Here is a 23,530-nt window from a genome sequence, read left to right on the forward strand (position 1 = left end):
AGAAGGAGATTCAAGTGGCTCGACAGGCCATCGCACTGCCCTTATTCACCCTCTTTTATGCGTCTTTCTTCTCTTCTGTTGACATTCAAAAAATGAAAAAAGAAGAAAAAACCCGAAATTTTTTTTTTTCCTTCTTGTGCGCGTAAAGTTAAATATGATAGCATCACTCACGTGATATGGCTATTGCGAAGGGGAGTGGAATTGCCCAATTAGGATAAAGGAACTACATTTTTCTGTTTGTTTTTTCCTCCTTTTTTTTTTTCTTCGTATTTATCATTCTTGAGGGATGGTACGGAGTAGGGGGATGTTTTCTTCTTTTGAGAGATACAGACAGACAGACAGGCAGACGACAGCACAGAGAGAGACAGGTAGACGGGGAATGACGCTCGCAGAATATGTAGCTCGACGAACCCGCCGTAGACGACCGAAGCGACCACGCCACCTGATTGCCCAGCTGCAATGCAGGCCAGATCCTCCTTTGCGCCCAACTGTCCCAATGACAACAACGCATAGAACCCCAAGGGGGGGCCCAAGGGACGGCCGGACGTCGAAATACACGCGACGCCGCACACGATTGGAGACCAGCTGCGAGCGAGGGGAGGCCCTTTGGGGCGTCAAGCAACGCTTCGCTGGTGCTTCATTGGCGCCCAATCTTGGGCGGATAGGGCTGCCAAGGGGGGGTCCGACAGCGCATCCGATTCGAGGACCAGCTGCTGCTGCCGGAGACGGTGTTCCAATCCTTGACCGGCTTCGCAGCCCATGATTGGGGCGCTGGGAGGTGATTGTTTGGTGAGCGGCCGCTGTCTCATGGCTTGTCTGGCTGCTGGTTGGTGTATGGAGAGAGCCCGTTGCTGGCGTGCCCGTCATCGTCTGGATGCGCGCTGTGCCCTCTGGAGCATGGATGGAGATGTCATCGAGGGATCGGGTGCCCGGTTACACCGAGAAGCAGGTACCTGCGAGACGGCGATGGGCGCAGAGACAAGCACGTCCGTCTATAGTCGAGTAGTTATTATATATATACACACTGGAGTTATCGTCCGCAGTAGTTTATATTGGACGCTGCCCTCAAGGACCAGCTCTCTTATTTTTCCCTCCAAGCTAGCTACCAAAAAACAAGAACGGAGAGAGAAGGCTCTTCTTCTGCCTGCTCGTCTTTCGCCTTCGTCTCTCTCTCTCTGTCTTCTTCCCCCTAAACTCGACCTAATCCTTGCCATCGCGACGGAAGAGCGTCCTGGAAGAAGAAAAGAAAAAGAACAGTAGCTCGCCATCCTCAGCTCTAAGGCGCACTCCCGTCTGGCTGCTGCGAGACCTGTCGTCCTGCCTGCCCATATAAGTATAATAATAACAACATCTCGCTCGCGGGCGCAGCATCCCGTCTCGTCTCTCTGCTCTTCGCTGCTCCGGCCTCACCTCCCCACCCAACACGGTAACACTTTTAGGCCTCTTTTCTCGCGGCCCTTTTTCACCGCCACTCGACCAGCAGCTCTTCACGACTTCGATCCGGCCTGCCGTCCTCCTTCGCCCTCCGCCGTCTCGACCAGGTAGCCAGCATCGCCGCATCTCGCATCGGACGACGACGGACTGAAGGCGTCAACAGACAACTCGCACCCAGCGACAGCCAGACAGACACACACTTATGGAGCAACAAAACCAGGCTGCGGGCCAGCCATCGCAATCCGCTCGTCAGAACCTCATGCACCACCAGCCAGCGTCGTCGCAGCCGCAGTCACAGCAGTCGCAGCCGGTATATGACACTCGGAATGGGGGCCATTATGGTTCGTTCAGCTGTTTCTCCTGCTCTTCCTCTTACTGTTTTTGCTACAAAATAACACCAAAATAATATATATATGCTAACATCACGGCTCTCTCTCCTCCAGGCGCAAGCGCAGCGGTATGTCTAAATAAGAGAATTATACTCCCTCTTCTCCTCCCCACACATACACTCGTTTGATCAGCAGTAATCCTCTCTCCATAGAGATGGTTCGATGCTTGACCTATAGATATAGATACATATATATACGAGAGGCCGGACACTAATTGGTTGTTTTTGATGGACCAGCTCTCTGCACAAGGATACGCGCCGGTTCCAGAGCTATATGCAGGTACATGGGCAAATGTATGGAGTCGCATAACCCATCTTTTACCCTCACCATTCTGGAAGCACGCGCGCTAACCATTGAATCATGGCGGAACAGGTCAATCAGGGCCTCCAGGGCTCTGCGCGTGATATCTTGACGACATACTGGCAGCACACCATCAACCACCTCGAGTCCGATAACCATGACTACAAAATCCACCAATTACCGCTGGCACGCATCAAAAAGGTGATGAAAGCCGACCCGGAAGTGAAGATGATTTCAGCCGAAGCGCCCATCCTGTTCGCCAAAGGCTGCGACGTATTCATAACCGAATTGACCATGCGTGCCTGGATACATGCCGAAGACAACAAACGACGCACCTTGCAGCGATCAGACATTGCAGCTGCCCTGGCAAAGTCAGACATGTTTGATTTCCTGATCGATATCGTTCCCAGGGAAGAAGCTACTTCTCATACCAAACGGTCAGCTCCCCAGGCCCCCGGTGCCCCCCAGGCGCCAGGACCGGGCCAGCTACCACCCCAGCCACCAGGTGTACCTCAGCAGCACCCCATGGGCCCTCCAGAGTACGGCGCCATGGGACAGCATCCTCTCGGCCAGGAACAGGACTACAGACAGCAGCCTCCCATGTACGGTGGGGCAGTACAGTCAGACCCTGCCTACGGCCACCCCCAACCCCAGATGTTTGGCGAGATGTACGGATATTCTCAATTACCCCCTCAGCAGGTGAGTTGTACTCCGCGCGTACGATACCGGTTTTGTTTCCAAGGTTCCCTCCCTTATGCATCGATGCCCTAACCTTTCCACCTTACAGTGATCAAAGTTGAAAGCAGCCGATTGAGCTCCGGATGTCGGTGCGAGCGACCCTGAAATTTTTCTTTCTAATTCATATGTTACATACCAAGTCGGTGCACTATCAAAGTAGAATCCCAAAAAGGGCGACTCGACAATCGCTCTCTAGGGATTAATGGGCAAGAAAAACGGAGCTCCTGGTGGGACGAAACCTTAATTATATACATTTTTATTATTCTTATGACCTGTCATTCTAAGCTCTCTCACCTCCGTTGCCCTTTTCAAACCATTTCTTGATACCTTCTCTCTTCTCCCCCCTTTTCCCTCATTCTTGGTGGCCGTCGAGACTCAGAGATGTGGGTTGTTATTAAGTATTGATTGTCGTTTGCTGGGTGCTATCATTATCATTACTGCCTGCCTACCCCTACCACTGCTTATCCCGCTGCTGTCCTGTCTGTTCACCCGTCTCTCCCGTTCCCTTACATGAAAAGAATTTGGTATCATCAAACCGTGCATCTTCCTCCTTGCCTCGCCCCTTATTTCAATTTATCCTGTTCCATTCCCAAGACTTCTCTTGTACAGTTTTCAACATCTCGCAATGGGGCATATTAATAAGAATGCAAGGCGGGGAGGCGTCTGAAGGTAGCTTCAACCGTGGCGGGTATATATAGTACATAACGACGTGTATATTTTCAAAGAAAGAACCCCCCTCCGTTGTTCTTGGAGACATGACATCGCGCTCGGCTCAGCTCAATACTTCTTTCCAAACCGATTTGACAGGCTGAATTTACTGTCTGGCTTGGATGGACTTTGTACCGCTCGAGAAAGCCTATGCAAATGTTAATGTGAGTCGTTTGGCTAGTTCTCTGTTTTCAAGATACTGTAAGATAACGATTAAAGTGGGTAGGCAGAAACTTACTTTTCAAGCAAGACTGGTCCGTTCATAGGATCAACGCGTCCGTACTTCTTGTTTCTCACCGCAATGTCGTAATACTCATCGGTGTTCTCGGCCATCATCAATTGGACAGTTTGTTGCAATTCATCAAGGTTTTCTCGTAGGATGGGGACTTCCAAACTATCCACGAATTTCGACAGGTAGTCTGCATCTCGGGCTAATGCGGCAACCCCATTAGGATTGATGATTTTAACCTCAGGATCGAGTGGGAGGGCCTGGGTGATTGAAGTGTTAGACAAGTACAACCTGCATCAAGTTGGAAGCAAAAGACCACACATACTATAACCCTATTAGCAACATGGCTGAGGGCATCGAAATAGATAAGCTCCTTGATCTCCGTTGGCAGGCCAAGAAGCGTAGAGTTCATGATGTTCGACAAGAATCTGGTCAGCGTCTGCATGTAATTGCTTGGTTCCATCTGTAGCTTAGGCGCATTCCAGTCATATTCAGCTGTTTCGATAAGGTCGTCGATCTTCGAGTTGACGACCTCGAAAATCCGTTTCTCAGCTGCCTTCTTGTTCATGCGGAACTTCTCCGTAGCATTAAGGGCGATAGGACCCTCGCCGGAGTTGGATGATCGGGCAGCTGCCAGAAGAACCTCGAGTTCCTGGCATGCAATTTCGAAGTGCTCCAGGTTGATGAGAATTTGGACTATTTGGCCAAGGTATTGCGAACCGAGGCGCTCCGTGAGCATTTCACATACTTTGTTGCAGAGGAGCTCGTCCAGAGACTGTAATAATAAAATTTAGTAACTGAAGCGATGAACTCAAATTAATTGTGGAGGGAAGTTCGAATAACCGGAGGGAGCCATAAAACGTACACTTCGAACGGTTTCATCTATAACGGCTGGATGATTAAAGTTGTCCCCTGAGAAATAGTAGAACTGGTTTAAAAGGTTTCTGATATCGATGCAGCACAAAGGATACATCTGTGAGAACGGGAGAACACAAGGATATCTACATTGCCGTTAGAAAAATCATATATATTAAGGGGCATATGGCAATATCTTACGTTTGTTCTTCTCGAGGTTTCTCAGGAGTATACCAGCTGACATTCAGGACCTTGTCATACTCCTCGTCACTCCGGATGGGCATGGGCATGTAGTCATCTGTTTGAACGATCTGATACAAAGTAAGCAACTAGCAATACAGAAACAGAAGATAAGCGCTCACCTCTTGGAAATCATCACTAAATCTCCTTTTTAGTAGTTCGGTATATTTTTCGAATAATGTAAGAAGAAGTCTATCAAACGGGCCAACAGAGAATGACTTGAAAACAAACTAAGTTAGCAGTCTATAGGCGGTAGTTGGGAGAAGAGGTAGACGTACGCTCATGGTTTGCATAAAAAGAGTAATGAGATTCTTTATCTTAAGGATATCTTCCGAGTTATCAACTGTCGGCAGCGCCTTTGAAATCAATCCGACGGCAGTCTGAGACATTGAATCCCATAATTCTTCAACCTGTTTACAAGGGTATAATTAGTTTATTGCTTAATGCATGAATGAATGACGGCCACTTACATCTACAGGAGACCTCAACTCGGGGACTCTCTTCATTGTAGCTCGCTCAACCAAGGCAAAGCCAGCAATCTCTTCTAGTAGAGTATGCAGACTCGAGCCGTCTTCTGACAGTAAAGTGATGGAAGTAGGTAGTAGGAGATCCTTTTGCTGTCTTCTTGTCGTCGCATACTCAACCTGGAACTTGTCCATCTGGCCAAGGGACTGATGTATATGCATACACTCGAGCAAGGGCGAGAAGTCCACTTGCAGGTCGTCATTATAAAGTAAATCAAACTCCTCCATCTCATCAGACACCAGTTCTATAGCTGAATTAAGTTTAAACCGCGACAGGTAGGGTATCTTCTCACTACGCTCTGCTAGCCTCTCCTTTCGCTTATCCGTGTGGAATAGTGATAGTTCACCTAGATACTGCGACATTTCACGAATGCGGTATAACCACGTATTCAAATCGTCCATGACCGCATCCGCAATCGCCTTCTGCGTCATTGGCACGGATCGCTGTATAACTTCTGCAATCTTATACTGCGTGACGCCCTTGAGATGAACATTCTGCAACTCATCCAGAGCTCTGAGCGCGGCATAATGGTTCTTCTTAGCAAGCAGTTCGTGAACTTGGTTTGCAAGACGGAGAACCTCCAAACAATCCTGTAAGGCCTTAGAGGTCTCATCAATATTCTGGCGATGACTGCGTGATTCAACCAGGGCCTTCTTTTGTTCGGCTAGGCGCTTTGTGCTGGCGAGGATGGATTGGTTGAGGCCGAGAATCTCTTGGGTGAGGTTGACGGTACCCTCACGGACTTGAAGGAGTTGGTTGACCGAAGAGACAAAGTCTTGGTGTGTCGAGTTGCATATGCTTTCAATCTTCGCTTCCCGGTCGTCTGCGAATTTGGTAAGGGAGTGTAGGAGCTGTGTGGTTCGGTTTCCATGGCTATATTCGCGGATAGAAGGAATGAGTTGGTCGAGGTAGTCAGTGTCTGAGGAGGATAGGACGATCTATCACAGTATTTTTTTAGTTAGCCGGAGTAGCAAAATATCAAGCGGCTCATTATTGACTTACCTGGTTCAGGACGGAGGAGAGGTCATTACGATGCGATATTTGGGCAGGCATCTTGATTAATTGATGTAGTTTGAGACGAGGTAATAAGAAAAGAAAACGTTGTGCATTGTTCTTCTAATTAGGAGGATGTAGTATTAGAGACTCGAGATAATGCGCTGTTGCCCTTGCTCAGGGGTTATCAGCTAGCAAACAACCACCCCGTCGCATCGTCCATCGCTATCGCGAGATTTTGATATCTACTCTAAACGGGAGCATCTCAATGATGTATTTGATTATATAAGCATTTAGTTTATCTATCACGTGATATGGTAAGGGCCAAGCCAAAACTGTTTGGAAAAAAAAAAAGATATAAAAGAGCTTTGTATAGCCAGCTAATGAAAGGATGATGACATGAATCAAGTAAACGGCTATGCATGTGCTATATTTAGTCTGATCTATGGCAAAAAGTGCGGTGAGAACGGGGACCAAAGTTAGACTAGCGGCCAAGGGCGCACTCAGTTTTCTTATCCTGACTTCTGTGAACACCCAAGTACCATCCCTCTTCGATCAGCTCAGTTTCGGTATCTTGCCAGTACTGGAGTTTGCCCCCGTCCTCACTCTTGAAGTCAAGATCACCCAGGCGAAGCTCAAGGGGTTCATTATGTTTCCGTGGAACCTACAAAAAACCCGTCAGGTACGGTATACACATATATGTTGGTGAAAGAGGAAGATGACACCGATGAGACATATTGTATTTCTAGTCCTGTATGCATGGAACCCTACCTTGACAAACATCGTGCAGTCTCTCAGCGTCATAGAGATAGCTCTCTCCTCTGGTGACGCATGGATACCTTCTAGCCCAACAGCGTTCATTTGGCGCTGCTTATCTCGAAGTTTGAGCAGCGTTGGGTTTTGGTATATGAAGGCAGCTATTCGACGAGCATCGTCGGGGCTATCAATGATCACCGACACCGCAGACATGATGTCCTCGAGCCTGTTTGAGACCAAATCAAGCGGACAAAATGATCTTTTGACTTGAAGCTGTTCAGCTTTCTTGTCCATGGTTGCTCCCCGACTGGTTGTAAATTGCCTCTTTTCCCGTAGAGCACAGGTGCGGCACCGGCGAGAGTCTTGGGGCGCAGAGGGAGACTGGACGAGCCATTTGGGCTTGAACTCCCAGAGCGTTGCACCTGAGCCAGGGGAAGCAGTCATGTCCTTGATGAGAAGGCCGAATGGCTCATCGGTGCAGAGATAGACACCTCGCCGCTTCATGGGCCGACGGTCCTGCGCTTCATCGTCTCTCAGACGCTCATTGCAGGCCGCGATGAAGCCTTCTGGTAGCCTGACAAGTTCCTGCGAGACGAGCTCCTCGTCTTGGAACAGGGAGCGGACCTGCGAGTTGAATCTGCTGGTAATCTCTAGGTAAGGTGTTCCCGAGTCGATCTTCTTCCTCAGACGAAGCAGTTTGCCCGGATACGCAGCTTGAGCTTGACCCAACTCTGCTCGTGGCTTGGTGCCTGAGACGTCTGGAGCTCTGGCGGGAGCAGTTGAGGGATGGGGGCCAGAGGAGATACTGTAGACTATGTTGGCGGCACCCTCTGCCAGATAGGTCAACTTGACGCCGGCCGTAAGTTCCAGCATGAGTGTCGACGCTGGGACAGGCTCCCAGGATGCCTCGCGATGCCTGCAAATCTCATATGCAAGGTGCTTCTATTATTATTTTCATTGTTGACTCCACCAGCTTTATTTTTGCGCTTTTGGTTCTTTTTTTTTTTTTTTCTTCCGATTCGAGGCCGCGGGATGTCACGTGGAGACATGATTAAGTAATCCCAACGTCAACCTCAAGACAACAAGCAAAGACGAGGATTAGAGAGATGGAGATGAACAAGAGACCTCGAGATACCAGGCGGGCAAGGGAGACCTGGAGTCATGGACAAGTAGAGTAGAAGAAGCAGAAGCAGCAGAAGGAGAAGATAGCAAAAAACAGTAAGAAAAGGCCAAAAGTGAAGGTGACTGCCGCCCTTCACTGACCCGCGTGTCTTTCAAAGGCCAGATGAGAGCCAGCCATGGAAATAAGATACCCAGATACCTCCAAAGAGCCAGCAACAGAAAGAAGCAGAAGAGGAAGAAGAAGTGAAGTGAATATGGTGGAATTGGCCCTAGAAGTGATGCAAGGCTTTCTAGCCTTATTATACCTCTTCCTTGCCCTATAAAAATACCCCCTTTTCACTCTTCGTTTCTTCTTTCTTTCTTTCTTTCTCTGCACAGCTTTAAATATATATATAAGTATACCTTATGATATGTAAATGTCTTGGAGTGTATACTTTTGGATATATATAGCTGTACCTATCTTATCCTATATATTTGATATCATCTATATATCAATAGTTAATATGGATAATAACAGATGATACACATATATCCTCTCTAGTGTGTCTAGCCACTAGATCCCTGGCATATACAGTGACTGTCTGGGCCTCTGTCACTCCTAGAAAGTAAGTCTCTTCTTCTTCTCCTCCACCATCTCCTTCTTCCTCTCCCTCTCCCTCTTCTTCCGCTTCCACTGTCTTCTGTCTGCGTCCTCGCTGTCCCTGCCCTGTCTCCGCCCTTCTGTGTTCCTCCTCCTCCTCCTCCTCCCCCTCCTCCTTGCTGACTTAATGAGTGACAGCAGCAACTCCTAGCAGACAAGCCAGACTATCGGCCCGCCCGATGCTGGCAGTGGCAGTCCAGCCTGTGCAGCAGCTGTCGCACCTTGTGCCTACACAGTGCCTGGTAAGCAGACACTTCCTGCACTCTCCTTGCACTCTCTTCTTCTTCTTCTTCTTCTTCTTCTTCTTCTCCTCTTCTCCTCCTCTTTCCTGCTCAAAAAGGAGGGGCTGGCAGCTGGCAGAAAAAAAGAGGGGTTCGACGTCTGCTTCCGCCTTTGCTCGCCGCCCTCCTCCCAGCCTCCTCCCGCCGTCAAGTCTACTTAAACCCCCTCGTCGTCCTTCTTCCGTCCTCTTTTTCCTCTTCTTCTTCTCTTCACCCTCATCCTCATCTTCCTCTTCGCCTCCAGAAGCTGTTCAGTCGCTCTGTCCAGCGCAATTCCTCTGCCAGTTCCTCTGTTGCTATCTCTACTCCGTCCGTTTCAGCTATTTTCTACCCACAGCTATCCTCTATCCGCCATTTCTCACTTTTCTCCCGTTTCTCCCTATCTTCAGCTCTGCGGTCCAGCTCAATTGACAGCCAGGTAGGCCTTCAGACCAAGACACCCTCGTATATATCATATCCTGACTGGTGACAGGAGTCAAGACGAAATGTCGAAACTCGCAAGCAGTCCTCGGTCTTCCGAGCAGGCCAATTCTCGCAATGGCTCGCCAGAGACGAGACTCACTGCGTTTTCTCCAGAGCATTCTCGTTCCCAGCAGTTTGCTCCCGCTTCTTCCGAGTTGCCTCTTCGTTCCTCTCTGAGGCGCTCCATCTTTCAGCAGTAAGTCACTTTATAAATCAATTTTTTTCCTTTCTTTCCTTTCTTTCCTTCAACTTATTCATTTTCCTCGGTTTCTTCGGTTTCTTCTTTTTGCTCGGATTTTTCTGACTTGGTATTCAGAGAGGCACAAAATCCGTTTATTACTGTTCCTCCTCCTGGCTTCTCTTCCGGCCGTATTCAGCTCTCCCCCACTGCATCCAGCTTCACTCCTGGCAGTTTTGACAGGAACGCATCGTCTGGCCCCATGTCTTCTCCTACCTTCATCCAGGACCAAAATCCTGCCAATCTTGCTGATCTAACTAAAACTTCTGTTCCTGATACTCCCGGCCTTGTCAGTGCCTTCACTCCTCGTGGCTCTGTTGATTTTGGTCCAATTGGCGGCGCCAGAGTCTCTCCTCCTTCTTCGGCCAGCTCCAAATACATTCCCGGTCCCTATGTCATGTACTACCAGCAAGGCCATTTTGATGCTGAGAACAGAAATCGTGCATTTGTCATCGAGGGTGTCCCAGTGGACATGCCTTACCATGATATTGCTGCAATCTTCAATGTAAGAAATTCTTGCATCTTTTCTCCTCGTTTAGCTTCTCTTCATTTTCTTTGTTTGTTTCGCTACTAACACATTCTTAGCATCGTGAATTCAATACAGTCAAGGGACCCGTCCTGTCTGAGCTTGCTTCTCATGGCAGAATCTACGTTGGTTTCACCGACATCTACGAAGCAAAGATGGCTGCCGTCAAAGCAAAGTCCTTCTTCCCCAATTGGCGTTTCCATGCCTTGACTGCAAAGGAGTTCACCCAAAAGTTTGAGCCTTCGCTTGCCCCAACCACCTCCGACTATGAAGGTCAAATATTTGCTACTGTCTACTACAACAGTGGCCCTGAAGAGACAGATGGCCGTATCATCTCTCACTCTTTCAAGACCTTGCTCTCCACCTACGGTGAAATCAAAGCCTTCCACAGCATCCCAACTGATCACAACAACATCGTCAACTTCCATGTTGAATTCAGCGATACTCGTGCTGCTGACAACGTCGTTTCTGGCCTCAATGGCTCTTCTCTTCCTGTAAGTCATCTTTCCCTACTTCTCCCATTTTCTTCTTTTGCTCATACATCATTCCACAGGAGTGTGTCATCGATGTCAAGTACTTCAAACCTGATGTCACTTATCATGCACATGCCCATCACCCAGTTGAGGAGCCTGCCCCTCGCACTTCTCCAATCATCATGCACGATCGCGCTATTCCCATGGCTCGTCGTCGAAGCTTTGCCTCCCCTAACCCTTACATGGAGCTCAGCCCAACCGGCCGTTCTACCATCCCCATTGGTGATCCTGCAGTTGCAACTTGGAACCGCAGATCTGATGAGTGCCACAACTTCCGTTCTCGTCATGGCTCCGGACGTAACCGCAACAGTACTCATAACAACATGAACCAAAACCACGTTGACATTGAACGCATTCGTCTTGGTCTCGACGTCCGCACTACAGTTAGTATCTTCCTCTTTCCCTTCCCAATGCATTGTCTAACTTTTGACTTATACAGATCATGCTCCGCAACATCCCAAACAAAATTGATCAAGCTATGCTTAAGGATATCGTGGATGAGACTAGCCATGGCAAATACGACTTCATGTATCTTCGCATCGGTAAGAAGCCTATTTTCCTTTCGCCTTCAGTCTACATCAGCTGACCTTTTGTAGATTTTGCCAACAACTGCAAGTCAGTTTACACTGCCCCTGATAATCATATCATGAGTTTGCTCCTAATCATCTAATAGCGTTGGCTATGCATTCATCAATTTTGAAGATGTAAGCCGCCTTCCTATCGTCTGTCTACCTGAAATTCGATGCTAACTTGCCATATAGCCAATTGACATTATTGATGTGAGTTCCACGTCTATATGTCAACCAACTAAAAGCACCTACTAACGGCGGCATACAGTTTGCCAAAGCCCGTGCTGGTCGTTCTTGGTATTCCATCCTTATATCCATCCGCTCAACCCACAGTTGCTAATATTCCCAATAGGAACTGCTTCAACAGTGACAAAGTTGCTGAGATTTCCTATGCCAGTAAGCGTTTTCTCTTTCTTAATTTGTCATATCTATATATACTAACATGGTACCAGCCATTCAAGGAAAAGACTGCCTTGTTCAAAAGTTCCGCAACAGTTCTGTTATGCTCGAACATCCCTCATTCCGTCCAAAGGTAAGTATATCACCAATATATCATCCTCCTCTCATTTAACTGCCTCACTAACAACTACTAGATCTTTCACACTGGCACTGGCCCAATGGCTGGCACCGAAGACCACTTCCCTGGCCCTGACAACCCATCCAAGATGCGCCGCAGTGTTGAAAATGCCGAGCATGTCGGTATGCATATCATTGCCCATCGTTATATTCATGCAGTATCTGACTCTCCTTACAGGCTTGTTCGCTCCCAGAGTTGGTCAGCAATACCGTGATGAGCAACGTCGCCGTCGCTCTCAGTTCGACCGTGGCACTACCGCAGCTGAGCGTGAATCTCACTGGACTCGTGACTGGCCAGCCCACTCCGATAGGATGGAACAGATGCGTCCCAGCATTATGAGTCCTTGGTATGAGCCAACTGGTGGCAGTCGCCATCATCACCATCTCTCTGGATAATTCTTCCTCATACTTACCCATCTTTCATGCCATCATGAATTTGAACTTCTCCGGTTCAACTAACATGATACACATCGTCGATCTCGATGTTTTTTTTTTTTGTTCTTTGCCTCTTCTCCTTATCTTCAATTATCTTTCAGGCAATCTTTCCACTCTTTTAGCATTTTTTTCTTCTTCGTTACATGTATTATCTTTTCCATTTTTCCATCTTTCCTTCTACTTCCCTGCTTTCTGTCTTTTGCCTTACATACCCCATATACCCCGAAAACACAGGTCAAATCAGGCTAGCACGGAGCTTGGGCAGACCCGTCCATATCCACAGGAGCATCCCCGTCAAACACTGGTTCAACATATTTATCTGCCTGGCTTCGCCTTTGCAGATTTGGGTATCAAGGCTATTGCCGCCCTGTTCAACTACCAGGTTTCTTTGACTCCAATCTTGCCTTTTTTGTTCTTCCTACTCCTGAGTCTTGCATTGCCTTGAAATTGTTTTGCAAAGGACCATTGACTCGACCATTCATCACCTTGGGAGAACAGAATCAGGACATCCTGGGCCTGCCTGCCTGCACTCGATACCCTACACACCTACCTTTTCACCCCCCCTTCTGTCATTCACTTCTGTTTTACTGATATCCTTTGCGATATGCTCCAACTTCTAACACTCATTCATCTTCTGTATTTAACTCACTTTGGTATTTTCTCCTTTTCTCCTTGTTTTGTTTTTCTCTTCTCAAGCATGTATTATCACCAACGCGGCAATTTGCACATTTCGTGGCGTCAAGGATGGGACTTACGATGACCACGACCATGACCATGTCACGGAGCGAAGAAGGGACGTTTGTTTGTTTTTGTTTTTCTTTCGTTTCATCGTTATTATAATTATTACTTGCTTGTTCTTTAACACGGCGCAACAGACGGCAGCGAAGGGAGGGGTGGCATCGCTCAAAGGCGCATTTGCTTTTCAAGTTGCGAAAAACACAATGTACTTTAGTTGACAAAGCGCACTTTATGCGGCTTCAGATCAAATCGAAGACAAGTATGCTTCTTTTTGACATGGCTCTTCCCCCGTAAAGAATGTATCAAACTACTGAAGCCAAACTAACTATCATCGTACTCCCTTCTACCGAAAACAACGTAGACAGTAAACCCAGCCAGATGCATTCTCACTCATTTGCACCCCAACCTCTAGCATGATCAAACTCACTCCTCAGCTCGGACACGCCCCTAGCTATACCAATAACAGAATCCATAAACGATCCATTCCCGCTGTTCAGCCTTGCTCTCCTATCTCTTTCGGCTGCAGATTCCTCCCGTCGACCATTGAGAGCCGCATCATTAGCCCGCTGCACATCAGCTGTGGTAACAATTTCATCCTTCCTTCTATTTAGCGCTGCCGCACTAATAGCACGAGCGAACAGCTTTGTCCATTCAACTTCTCCTTTGAAAGGAGGGTTGTACTCTGAATCCCGGCGGACGTAGTATTGGGCCTTAACGGGCTCATACCGTCTCTCAAGCAAGATGATGATAGGCCAAGTAATTATCCAGAGCTGAAGAATAACAACTACCCACCAGACGAATCTGTTGGTTCGAAGCTTGTTTATCCAGTGTGGTGAATAGATAGTTAGTGCTGTGTGGGTTGTTACCTGGTTAACGGAGATAGTGCCACGGTAGTTTGTCGAGCGGATGATGGAGGTGATTTCATTTTTGATAATAGCCATATTGAGCTCTTCAACTGTGCTGCGTAGCGTAAATCTGTGAAAGAGTGGTTAGTATACTGGTAACTTTATCTGCGGTTTGATTGTTTTTTACTTACGATTTCACTCCGCTTTTGTCTTCGCAGTATCGAGTGCACCATTCCTGTAGCATACTCTCGAGACTCGTCTCGGCCTCGGTCTGTTCGCCATCCATAACTGCTTGCTCCAGATCACCAGCTCCAGTGGGTTTATACTTCTTGTTTGCTTTGCTCCTAAACCGTCCTCCACGGTAAGCTGACTGTCCGTCATTGTCTCGCACGACGTTTAGTTCGCGGTAGAAATCGAATAAAGGACGTCGAGTCAGATCGTATGAAGACAATGGCAATATAGTTCCTCGAGTCTCAATTCGAAAATCAAAGTCCGTAACCTTGGAGCTGGAGTCCTTTTTTCCATCCCGCTGCTTGACCGTGTGGGTTCCCGTGACAGAGATGAGAACTGTAGGAGCAACACAAGCTTGGTCGAATATGGCATTGTATAGAGCACTTGGCGTGTTCGTGTATTCAGGATGGACAGAAACGAGGTATGATTCATGTCCTGAAAATGTTTTGACAACACGACTTCCAGTAACCTCTTGGTATGGGTTGACATAGGCGCCAGGAGTTGATAGATCAGGGAGACTAACTTGTACCTGGCTTGAGCTTCCTGGGATTGCATCTGTATAAGCTGGCGGCTCGTCACTGGGTTCGTCCGTGTACGGCTCGACTGGCTGCTGATAGTGCAGACTAATCGCTGAACGTTTGGAGGCCAGGCCCCGTTTGCCGCCCGCAGTGGTAAAACCCATTGGTATAGATGGTTTCTTCTAGCGCCACTTCAACAGTGATAATATTCAAGGAGACGTCCTTGAATATTTCAAAAGGGAAAAGGAGGAAGAGGAACTCGTCCGAAGGGAGAGTTTCCTTTTATATAGGTGTCATATCCATGTAGCGGAGTGGATGTCTCAGGGCACAGCTCCAGGCACCAACGTCGGCGGTTGCCCCTTAACGGGCTCCGGCCGCCAATATTTCGACATGGGTGAAACCCTCCGGGGGGTGCTGCACCAACCTGCAATTGGAAGGCTACATTTGAGCCTCAATCCTTCAGCTTCTCCTCGTCTGCTTGTTGGGCGAGAGGAGGAAGAGTTCGTCTATTTGACTTCTCGTATTTGAAGGAGGTTGCAAGCGAACTTCGATAAAACGTATAACTATAGAGTGGAGCTGACTAAGCCGTTTAAGAAGATTTTGTTGCTTTTTCTCGGAGTTTGATATCCTCGAAGACCTTGGAATTTATGCAGACTTGACTTTCAAAACGACCGCGAGCCAGAGCTGGTGGACGGGACGTGAGGAGGCTAAGGAAGAAAGAGGAAGACGAAGTCAGCTATCCGGCGTAAATGTCTGCCCAATTGACTGAATCATTGCCGTTTACAGCCTCTAGTGACGTCCGATCAATCCACCGAACACTGCATCTGCTCTACCACCACAACAAGAATCAGCATCGCTGCACGAAATGGTGGAAATGGCTGAGCATGCTGAGGCGATGGACGTTGAATCTTGCGTGTGAAATCGAAAAGATTGAGAAGTTCGAGGATGTCCTGGGCGCAGATGGCAGTGACGAGCACCCTTTTGCTCCAGTGTGGAAGATAATGAGGTATCTTCACGATGAGCTCATTCCGCGGTGTTACAGGTTAGTCGATCTGAGGAGCAGCGTCCATGTTGAATGTTAATTCATGACTGACTTCTCTGGGCAGGGCGTTTTCTACTGTGGTTGCAGATATACAGTTCTGTTCCTTAGGGATTACTCTACTAGCTACGCTTGCTGAAGTATTCAAGGTCGTCCAAATTAATAAGGGCGAGCTGTCAAATATTGCTCGTGAGCTTGGAGATGAGAAGACCCTGGAGACCATTCCCAGGTCGGCCAGTAACGTTACTGTGGCTGAAGATTTTGGTGAGGTGATCAGACGGTCTGAGGTTGGCTCTCATATCAAAACGACAGTCGACTCGACTGTGTCTACAGACGGTGAAGCCGGAACGAAGAAAAAGAGAAAGTCATGCCTTGATGAGAGCATGAAACGAAAAGTTGACTATGATACCGCTATGACTACCAGCTTGGGCGTGGCCGACAGCTCTAAGGAGAAAAAGAAGAAAAAGAAACGGAAAGTCAATGCGATAGATGATATATTTGCTGGCCTATAATATGCAATGGGAAATCGCATAAAGAATATTATATCTTTGAAAAGTAAAATTAAGAAGCAATTCTCACATCAAAAGGGGAAAACGTCTAATTGTATAACCATCGCAGCAAATGCTCTCCGAATAGAATATTAATGATGATATGTTGGGCCAGCGTCCATGCCATGCTGTAAAGAAACTTGGGGGAAAACACAGTCCATATAAACAGATGCGTTCGAAGGGCAGTACAAGCTATCATCACAGCTAACAGGCTCGTAGCAACGAACAAGGTCAAGAGCTGGATATGCTTGTTTGGCTGGTTCTGGCGTGCAGAGCGAGTAATGCTCAACAAGTGGTGAGTAGCAGATACCCACCAGATAGGACCAGCCCAGTTACTGATAAAGGTCAGTATGCCTACTACGCCAACATTATACCCACTCACACCGTTGTAGGCATTAGACAAGTCGACCGAGGAAATAGCATTAGAGCCACCGAGAGCGAAAAAGCTTGCGTACTGAAACAGGAGGGACGTGACAGTGATTTCTGTGGTAGACAGTGACATGGAGCTGAGAACCTGTTGCTGGATACGGAAGAGAGCGAACAGAGGTATATTGGTTGCTCGAGATTGAGTGATGAGGAATAAACTGAGCAAAGTATGGAAGGTTCCTCGAATGTCTGGTTGATAAAATGTTAGTACGGATATTTTATTCCAAGCCGGAACATTTATGGGTTTGATTCACCTCTTCTTGCACCAGTTCGATTGCTGTTTCTGGTAGCTCTCAAGTATATCGCGTACAGGGAGCATACCAAGACTCCTATAAGAACAACCCGGGCCTGGAAAACAAGGGACAGTCCTCGCACACCTCTGATCAAGAATGGGAGGAAAGGGATATTCCGTATAAGCTCTGGTGCATCAGCATCTGTGAATACCACCTTGAATATGAACGAGAAACTAGTCAGAGGGAGATATAGTAGCGACAATAGCTTATTTGTCGGATCTGCTATGGACGTGTTTGGCAGTAGCCTTTGATAGAGGTCAGTATATGTGAAGAGAATCAGTAGCCACATCACGTTGGGATGGTCCCTGAAGAAGGTGTTGGCAATATCTGGTTCTCCCGCGAACTTTTGACCAGTCTGGTTCCAACGTCTCATAATTCGTGTCAATGTGGCAAGCACAAATGCGCCAACATAGCCCGACTTGACTTTGTGGTTGTTGGAGCTAGCGGAACAAGCGATTAGTCTTGAACGTAATGATATAGGGAAAGGCCAGGTCTAACGTACGATTTCCAGTAGATGTAGAATATCCAGCCGGAAGCCATCCAGTACCAAAAATGCTGCTCTTCCTCAACGTAGCTACTTGCAAACATTAGGGCTCCGTATCCGAGAAGGACTAGGAACATGTATCCCATAGCTGCAGTCCCATTACGGCCCTTTTGCATGCATGAATAGAGAGAGAGCAAAAAGGCGATCCCCGAGAATGCTATGCCCTGATATAGTCTTGACAGGTTGTAATTGCTTGCCGTGCTAGACATCATGGTTTGTGCAGTACGTAGGAAGTCTATAAGGGGTTGTTCTATGTCCAGGGAGAGAGTGGTATCTTCAGCAGGCTGAGAAATCATTCGCTGTGCCCTCTGCCATTTGCATTCGAGCTCTGCTATCTCGGAGTTTGGACTGCCGTCACAATGGGTCAACTGGGCAGTAGTAGAGTCGAACTTGTAGCCTGGATATGTTTGCTTGACGATTTTTATGATCTGTTGAGCATTTTCTTGGAGAAGTTGTAGCCGTTCCTCGCCTGTGACGTCGTATTAGCCTTTATTTCTGACTACGATAGACAAAGACGAAGCAATTTGAGAAACGGACCTTTTTTCCATAGCGGGAGAAACTGGGGGATAAAAACTCCAAGGTTGTTCAGGGGAACTGGAAAGCCGAGCAGACCACCCAGAGTAGGAGCTATATCTGATTGGTCTATTATGTCGTAGAAATCGAATTCCCCGGGCGAAGGCTTGAGGGGCGCCTTTACAAGTCCCATGTCTTGAAATTTAGGGGATATGAAGGTAAGAGCCGGGGAGGTCTCTCCTGCCGATGCACCGCCATGATTACCACCGTCGTTCATACCGTGGTCACCGCATAGAATAAGAAGTGCGGAAGACAAATGGGCCTCCTTTTCCATGGAACTGTATATTTGTTTGACTATGGAATCCATCTCCTTCTGCTTGGGTATCATATGGGGACTGCCACAAAGTTAGGTTCCCTTTATCATAAATATTTAGTCCATATGATAGTTTCATTAGCTCACCTTCTAGGACCGGCTTTGTGGCCAATATGGTCAAGGCCTAGATAATGCATTATCATGGCATTCCAGTCAGCATTACCCATTTCCTCAGGTATATGCCGGGTGACATTGTTGTCGACTTCAGTAAAATCCTTTGCTCAGGGTCAGATGATTGATCCAACAAGAAGGGAAGATTGGATGTTCTTACAGAGACAAAGAAGCTTGTAGTCCCATCATGTCTGTAGAACATGCCAGGAAACAGCTTCAGCCACGTATCGTCTCCGTACATGACCAGTCGACCGCCGGGCTTAACTCTCAGCTGGGCTAGCCAGGTATCCTGGTGAGCGAGAGTCGAGGTGGTATCTGATTCTGCAAAGTTAAGGATCACATCAACGAAAGATGGGACAGATCCTGTTGTAATTGCCTTTACCCGAGGCATGGTGATAGTCGGCGAGCTTGCATGAGCGGTAAACGGTACTGCTGCACCAGACTTGATCAATCTACCCACAAATTAGAATGACCAGATTTGATAATGCCCTGCTGGGGCATAGGATATTTCTTTACTGACTTTTGGGTGAATTGAAATCCGGAGTGGTTTCCATACACAAAGTCGCTGTACATGGGGGTTAGCTGGCGCGGGAAATATGGAAAAGACAATAAGAGGATTAAGCCACCTTCGCAACGCATCTACCACCATGAAGATGACCCGGTCAAAGACGGGAGATGGCCGACTGCCATATTCACTTTCATCGAAAGTTGCCAGCCCTGGTATGAACGGCTTGTACGGGAAGAACCCGCTGGCGAAGATGAGCAGCGCCAGGGGAAAGAGAATAAAGGAGACCAGCGTGGCCGCATTGGAAGTGATGAAGCGCATCCTTGAAAGAGAGGCTGTCTAAACGAGTGTCATTAACTAAGAACCATAACTCCTCCGCTGTGGTCTCCTACTCGCTGTCTATATCGTCTCCATCATCTTCGCCGTGGTAGATGTTGTTGTGTTTACGCCTTTGATGCCTTCGTCTTCCCTCAAGGTCTTGCGATAAGATAAGGAAAAAAAAAAAAAAAAAAAAAAAGAAGCCGTTCGTGCCTGCGCCCGCAATTCTGATTAGCGATAGCTGGAGCAACTAACTAAAGTATTTTTGCGCCATGGATCAATTGACTAAAGGAGATGGCGGATTCTACGTTGGCTAACAGGTTGGAAGATCAGGTTGTTTAGCAGGTCAAGTTAGGAGCTGTAGAGTCTATGGAAGACTAATGTCAACCTCTGATATCACTCGTCTTATATAGTCGTTAGTTAGACAGAAGAAAAGACCAAAAGAAAATCCCGTATCAATAGCCATTAGAACTCCGCTTAACTCCTGATCCCTTTTTTATGTTGAGATGCAATATTGAAAAGAGACTCCGTCCGCAGTCTAAACTGAAATCAGACAGTGCAAACATTCAGCCGGAAGATCATAACACATCATCGCTTCTTGTTCCCATTGAGTCTCTTCACTTTCCCCGGGTGAGGAGCAAACGTTATGGTGTTACGCGGTTTTCTGCGTGTGCGCTTCTCCACTCGGCCGGTCTTGCGAGAAAGTCCGCCCTCGATCTTGAGAGGGGTGGGCTCGTCATCTATCGTAGTTATCTAGTATTAGAGCAGGTTCCAAATGTAGCCTGTGGCCACGGAGACTAAGGCAAAATTGAAAGAAAAGTGACGAGGATATACGATGTTGACTCGGGCAGTCGTTACCTTTCACTATATCAGTTTTGGATTTCTCTGCAGCAGCATCTAAGAGACCGGTCTGTTAGCATCGACAATATAGCCCCTGGCAGCGTCCATATTCCATATCGGGGCTACACACCTGCATTACTCGGGTCTGCATCTGTCATGTCCGCATCCCTCTTGGAGGTCCCTGCGAGCTCTTGCAGTTTAGCAGAGAGGCGCTCTGTTCTCGCATCTGCTACTGGCCCAAAGACTTTCTCGCGCAACAGGGCCTTGTTGTGCTTCTTGACGCTCGATCTGAGTCCCTTCGCCATGGCTTCGCAGATGTAGTTAATCCGAGCTCGAAATGCACAGTAAAAGAGAATCCCAGCTGGTTAATTAAATATATCAACCTCGCTGCCTTTGCATTCCTGCTTTCACCAAAAAGATAAAAAAAAAAAAAAAAGACTCGACCTCGCTTACATCATCAAGTACAAGATTACTAAGCCATCGTCCTATCCGCAACTTTCTTTTTAGATCCGATCGTGGGCGAGAACAGCGAAAGGCAGCAGAAAGAAGCACCCGGACGCTGCGACGGTGACCCTCGAACGGAGGACTGGAGCGAGCGCACAAACAGTCGCTGAGGTTGACAGAAGATATACCATGGTAGAACTGCTTCAGGCTTGAGCAGTCGCCCCTCGAGATCCCCCGAACACCTCACCTACAGCCCGCCGTTCAGGCCAGGGAGACCAGCGAGCCTCGAGAACCACCAGTGAAGCGGCCAAGATGGCGCCCCCGGCGCTGAACCAAGAGGTCGAGCGTGTCAGGGAGACGCTGTATAAGCTTATCATCACCCAGTTGAAGGCGATCCTCAAGAGTGAGGGCCTACCGGTCTCGGGGGTCAAGCTAACACTACAGGCGAGGCTTATAGGCCGTGAGTTCTCTCGATAACTACCTTATATATACATAATACGTTTAGTAACGCACATTCCTTGCTACAGGCCTCAACTACTATGCGTATGGCGAGTGGGCGAACCAAGACCGGCTGAATAGTCTCATTGCGCGGATATACGCAGTCGCTCGAGGCCAACCGTCACCTCCGCCCTTGACTCCATTATCACCGCATTACCCCCCGGCTCCCCAGCCGCAGTCTTCGCATACATTACCACAATACCGGACAACAGTCCCTCTCCCTCCTCCGAGTCCTATGGGTGCGTTGGTGTCGATCCCTTTATAACAAGAGCCTGGCTGATGGGGTTATATAGGCCGCTTGACCTTCAAGAAAAGCCCGTTTTATACCATTCTAGAACCTTTGACTTCGGTTATGGAATGTCAAGGTACGATACTACAAAATAATACCCGTAAAACTATAAGCTGCAGAATAAGACAACGAGTGTCTGACTTACTTCTAAAGCTCGAGATTCCTCTCGAGATACAGTTTGCTTGAGAGTTGTTCTCACCTCTGAAACTGCCTCACGGCTTTTATCAAATCCAAACCTCCGGATCATGGTTTATGGTGCTGCAGATAATGGCCTTACGCATTATTCTCCGAGTGACATTGCTTTCCCACATCAAGTGGAACTCAAAGTCAATCATGACGACGTCAAAGCAAACCTACGCGGTCTAAAAAACAAGCCAGGTACAACCAGACCCGCTGATATAACGAACTTCATCCGGAAGAAAGTAGGCTATGTGAACACTGTGACGATGACATATGCTCTGACCCAGAAGGTTGTTCCCCACTCTTTCATGCAAATCGCAGTCAAACAGCTAACATAAACACAAGAAATTCTTTATCGTCGTCAACCTTGTACAAAAGCATCCTGTGGAAGAATTGGTTACCCAGCTCCAGGTCAGAAAAACAATTTCTGCTGAGCAAGTGGTTAGGGAGAGTAAGTTCTACCCAAGTTGTTTGTTTATCTCTCAAAGTATGCCGCCAGAATCTTACAACGGTTTATAGTGCAGACCAGGGCCCAGGATGCGGATATTGTGACAACGTCAGCCATAATGTCACTGAAATGTCCGCTCTCAACTCTCCGGATTTCGGTTCCATGTCGTACCTCACTTTGCACACATAACCAGTGCTTCGATGCAACATCTTTCCTCCAACTACAGGAACAGGCGCCAACGTGGAGTTGTCCTATCTGCTATAAAGCAACCAGCTTTGAAGCTTTACAGGTTGACCAGTAAGTCTTCAACAACCCTGAGCATTCCAGTGTCTAGCAACTAACATGCCCTAGATATGTTGACAACATACTACGTGCAACGCCACAGTCAGTTGATCAAGTGACAATTGAGCAGAACGGGGAGTGGTCAAACCCGAATGACGCTCCTGAAGCCGCACCGGATAGTAATGGTGTTGAAAATGGAGACAATGACGACCTTGATCTAGTAGAGGTAGACAGTTGTGGCGTGCCAACTGTCAAGAGGGAATTTGACTCCCAGTCCTATATCAACCACACAACCCCCACTCCATCTAGGGAAGCCTCCTCAGTTGCATCGGCTCCTCGACCTTCAACCGGTAAAAGGGCCATTAGTCAAGTCATTGATTTGACCGGCAGTGATGACGAGGAGGAGCCCCCTCGTCCCGCTAAGCGGCTCGCATTCCACCTACCAAATGGAACTCATCAGCAACCTTTCGACCCGCTTAGGCTCTCCGCTTCGAATTCGCCGGTTCCAGGCTCATATCACTACGACAGATAGAGAACCTCCAGGGGCTCAATATTTTTTTTTTTTGGTTTTTTTTTTTTTTTTTTTTTTTTTTTTTTTTTTTTTTTTTTTTTTTTTTTTTTTTGTTTTCTTGGCCACAGATAAAAGTCGTTTCCGCATTTTCAGGAAGCAGCTTGCTTGTTTTCTCTCATAATATTATTTCCGACCCTTTTTTCCCCTTTTCCTATTAGATCATTTGAGGAGTTTGCCTATGCTCATTTATTCTGCGGGTTTATACCAATCGTCATCATTTATGGGCCGAGGATGGGAAACGGACAAACGGGGCATAACGGAGGCGTGGAGTTTTTCGACGGTATTTTTACCCTCTTGGTTTCTTTCTTTCTTTCTTTTACAGTACATCCATCTTTGTCTTCATCAGGATAAGAACTAGGGTGGACTGCTTGTCGATAGGTTTAAAAAGACTACCACGGCATCTATCAGCGTCATTGAATAAGGACGA

General features: G+C 47.6%; 10 protein-coding genes across 10 annotated transcripts; 5 read left to right on the plus strand and 5 right to left on the minus strand.

Moving 5' to 3' along the window:
- Nucleotides 1-2,183: 2,183 nt before the first annotated feature.
- Nucleotides 2,184-3,057, plus strand: ARB_04269 (uncharacterized protein; the record flags this gene model as incomplete). The annotated part of the gene is made up of 2 exons (XM_003017343.1): nt 2,184-2,822; nt 3,022-3,057. 2 exons carry the CDS (start codon nt 2,184-2,186, stop codon nt 3,055-3,057), a joined length of 675 nt encoding a protein of 224 aa, XP_003017389.1.
- Nucleotides 3,058-3,803: 746 nt separating this feature from the next.
- ARB_04270 (uncharacterized protein) lies at nt 3,804-6,471 on the minus strand (the record flags this gene model as incomplete). Its single annotated transcript, XM_003017344.1, has 7 exons — nt 3,804-4,058; nt 4,124-4,573; nt 4,664-4,799; nt 4,855-4,982; nt 5,172-5,303; nt 5,364-6,356; nt 6,421-6,471. 7 exons carry the CDS (start codon nt 6,469-6,471, stop codon nt 3,804-3,806), a joined length of 2,145 nt encoding a protein of 714 aa, XP_003017390.1.
- Nucleotides 6,472-6,895: 424 nt separating this feature from the next.
- On the minus strand, nt 6,896-8,040 carry ARB_04271 (uncharacterized protein; the record flags this gene model as incomplete). The annotated part of the gene is made up of 2 exons (XM_003017345.1): nt 6,896-7,075; nt 7,183-8,040. 2 exons carry the CDS (start codon nt 8,038-8,040, stop codon nt 6,896-6,898), a joined length of 1,038 nt encoding a protein of 345 aa, XP_003017391.1.
- Nucleotides 8,041-8,422: 382 nt separating this feature from the next.
- On the minus strand, nt 8,423-9,859 carry ARB_04272 (uncharacterized protein; the record flags this gene model as incomplete). The annotated part of the gene is made up of 5 exons (XM_003017346.1): nt 8,423-8,667; nt 8,816-9,048; nt 9,151-9,457; nt 9,651-9,672; nt 9,773-9,859. 5 exons carry the CDS (start codon nt 9,857-9,859, stop codon nt 8,423-8,425), a joined length of 894 nt encoding a protein of 297 aa, XP_003017392.1.
- Nucleotides 9,860-10,112: 253 nt separating this feature from the next.
- On the plus strand, nt 10,113-11,555 carry ARB_04273 (meiosis protein MEI2, putative; the record flags this gene model as incomplete). Its single annotated transcript, XM_003017347.1, has 4 exons — nt 10,113-10,415; nt 10,496-10,930; nt 10,990-11,352; nt 11,409-11,555. 4 exons carry the CDS (start codon nt 10,113-10,115, stop codon nt 11,553-11,555), a joined length of 1,248 nt encoding a protein of 415 aa, XP_003017393.1.
- A 425-nt stretch (nt 11,556-11,980) lies between these two features.
- On the plus strand, nt 11,981-12,994 carry ARB_04274 (hypothetical protein putatively related to meiosis protein; the record flags this gene model as incomplete). Its single annotated transcript, XM_003017348.1, has 3 exons — nt 11,981-12,070; nt 12,132-12,309; nt 12,483-12,994. 3 exons carry the CDS (start codon nt 11,981-11,983, stop codon nt 12,992-12,994), a joined length of 780 nt encoding a protein of 259 aa, XP_003017394.1.
- A 679-nt stretch (nt 12,995-13,673) lies between these two features.
- ARB_04275 (uncharacterized protein) lies at nt 13,674-15,045 on the minus strand (the record flags this gene model as incomplete). Its single annotated transcript, XM_003017349.1, has 2 exons — nt 13,674-14,262; nt 14,324-15,045. 2 exons carry the CDS (start codon nt 15,043-15,045, stop codon nt 13,674-13,676), a joined length of 1,311 nt encoding a protein of 436 aa, XP_003017395.1.
- Nucleotides 15,046-15,630: 585 nt separating this feature from the next.
- Nucleotides 15,631-16,432, plus strand: ARB_04276 (uncharacterized protein; the record flags this gene model as incomplete). Its single annotated transcript, XM_003017350.1, has 2 exons — nt 15,631-15,923; nt 15,988-16,432. The coding sequence occupies 2 exons, from the start codon at nt 15,631-15,633 to the stop codon at nt 16,430-16,432; spliced, it is 738 nt and encodes a 245-aa protein (XP_003017396.1).
- An 85-nt stretch (nt 16,433-16,517) lies between these two features.
- On the minus strand, nt 16,518-19,119 carry ARB_04277 (transferase (Gpi7), putative; the record flags this gene model as incomplete). Its single annotated transcript, XM_003017351.1, has 5 exons — nt 16,518-17,083; nt 17,149-17,627; nt 17,690-18,200; nt 18,269-18,617; nt 18,781-19,119. 5 exons carry the CDS (start codon nt 19,117-19,119, stop codon nt 16,518-16,520), a joined length of 2,244 nt encoding a protein of 747 aa, XP_003017397.1.
- A 2,748-nt stretch (nt 19,120-21,867) lies between these two features.
- ARB_04278 (uncharacterized protein) lies at nt 21,868-22,140 on the plus strand (the record flags this gene model as incomplete). Its single annotated transcript, XM_003017352.1, has 1 exon — nt 21,868-22,140. One exon carries the CDS (start codon nt 21,868-21,870, stop codon nt 22,138-22,140), a length of 273 nt encoding a protein of 90 aa, XP_003017398.1.
- Between the last annotated feature and the right edge of the window lie 1,390 nt (nt 22,141-23,530).

This window comes from Trichophyton benhamiae, assembly GCF_000151125.1.
Source record: "Trichophyton benhamiae CBS 112371 chromosome Unknown contig01293.0, whole genome shotgun sequence".
NCBI lineage: Eukaryota > Fungi > Ascomycota > Eurotiomycetes > Onygenales > Arthrodermataceae > Trichophyton > Trichophyton benhamiae.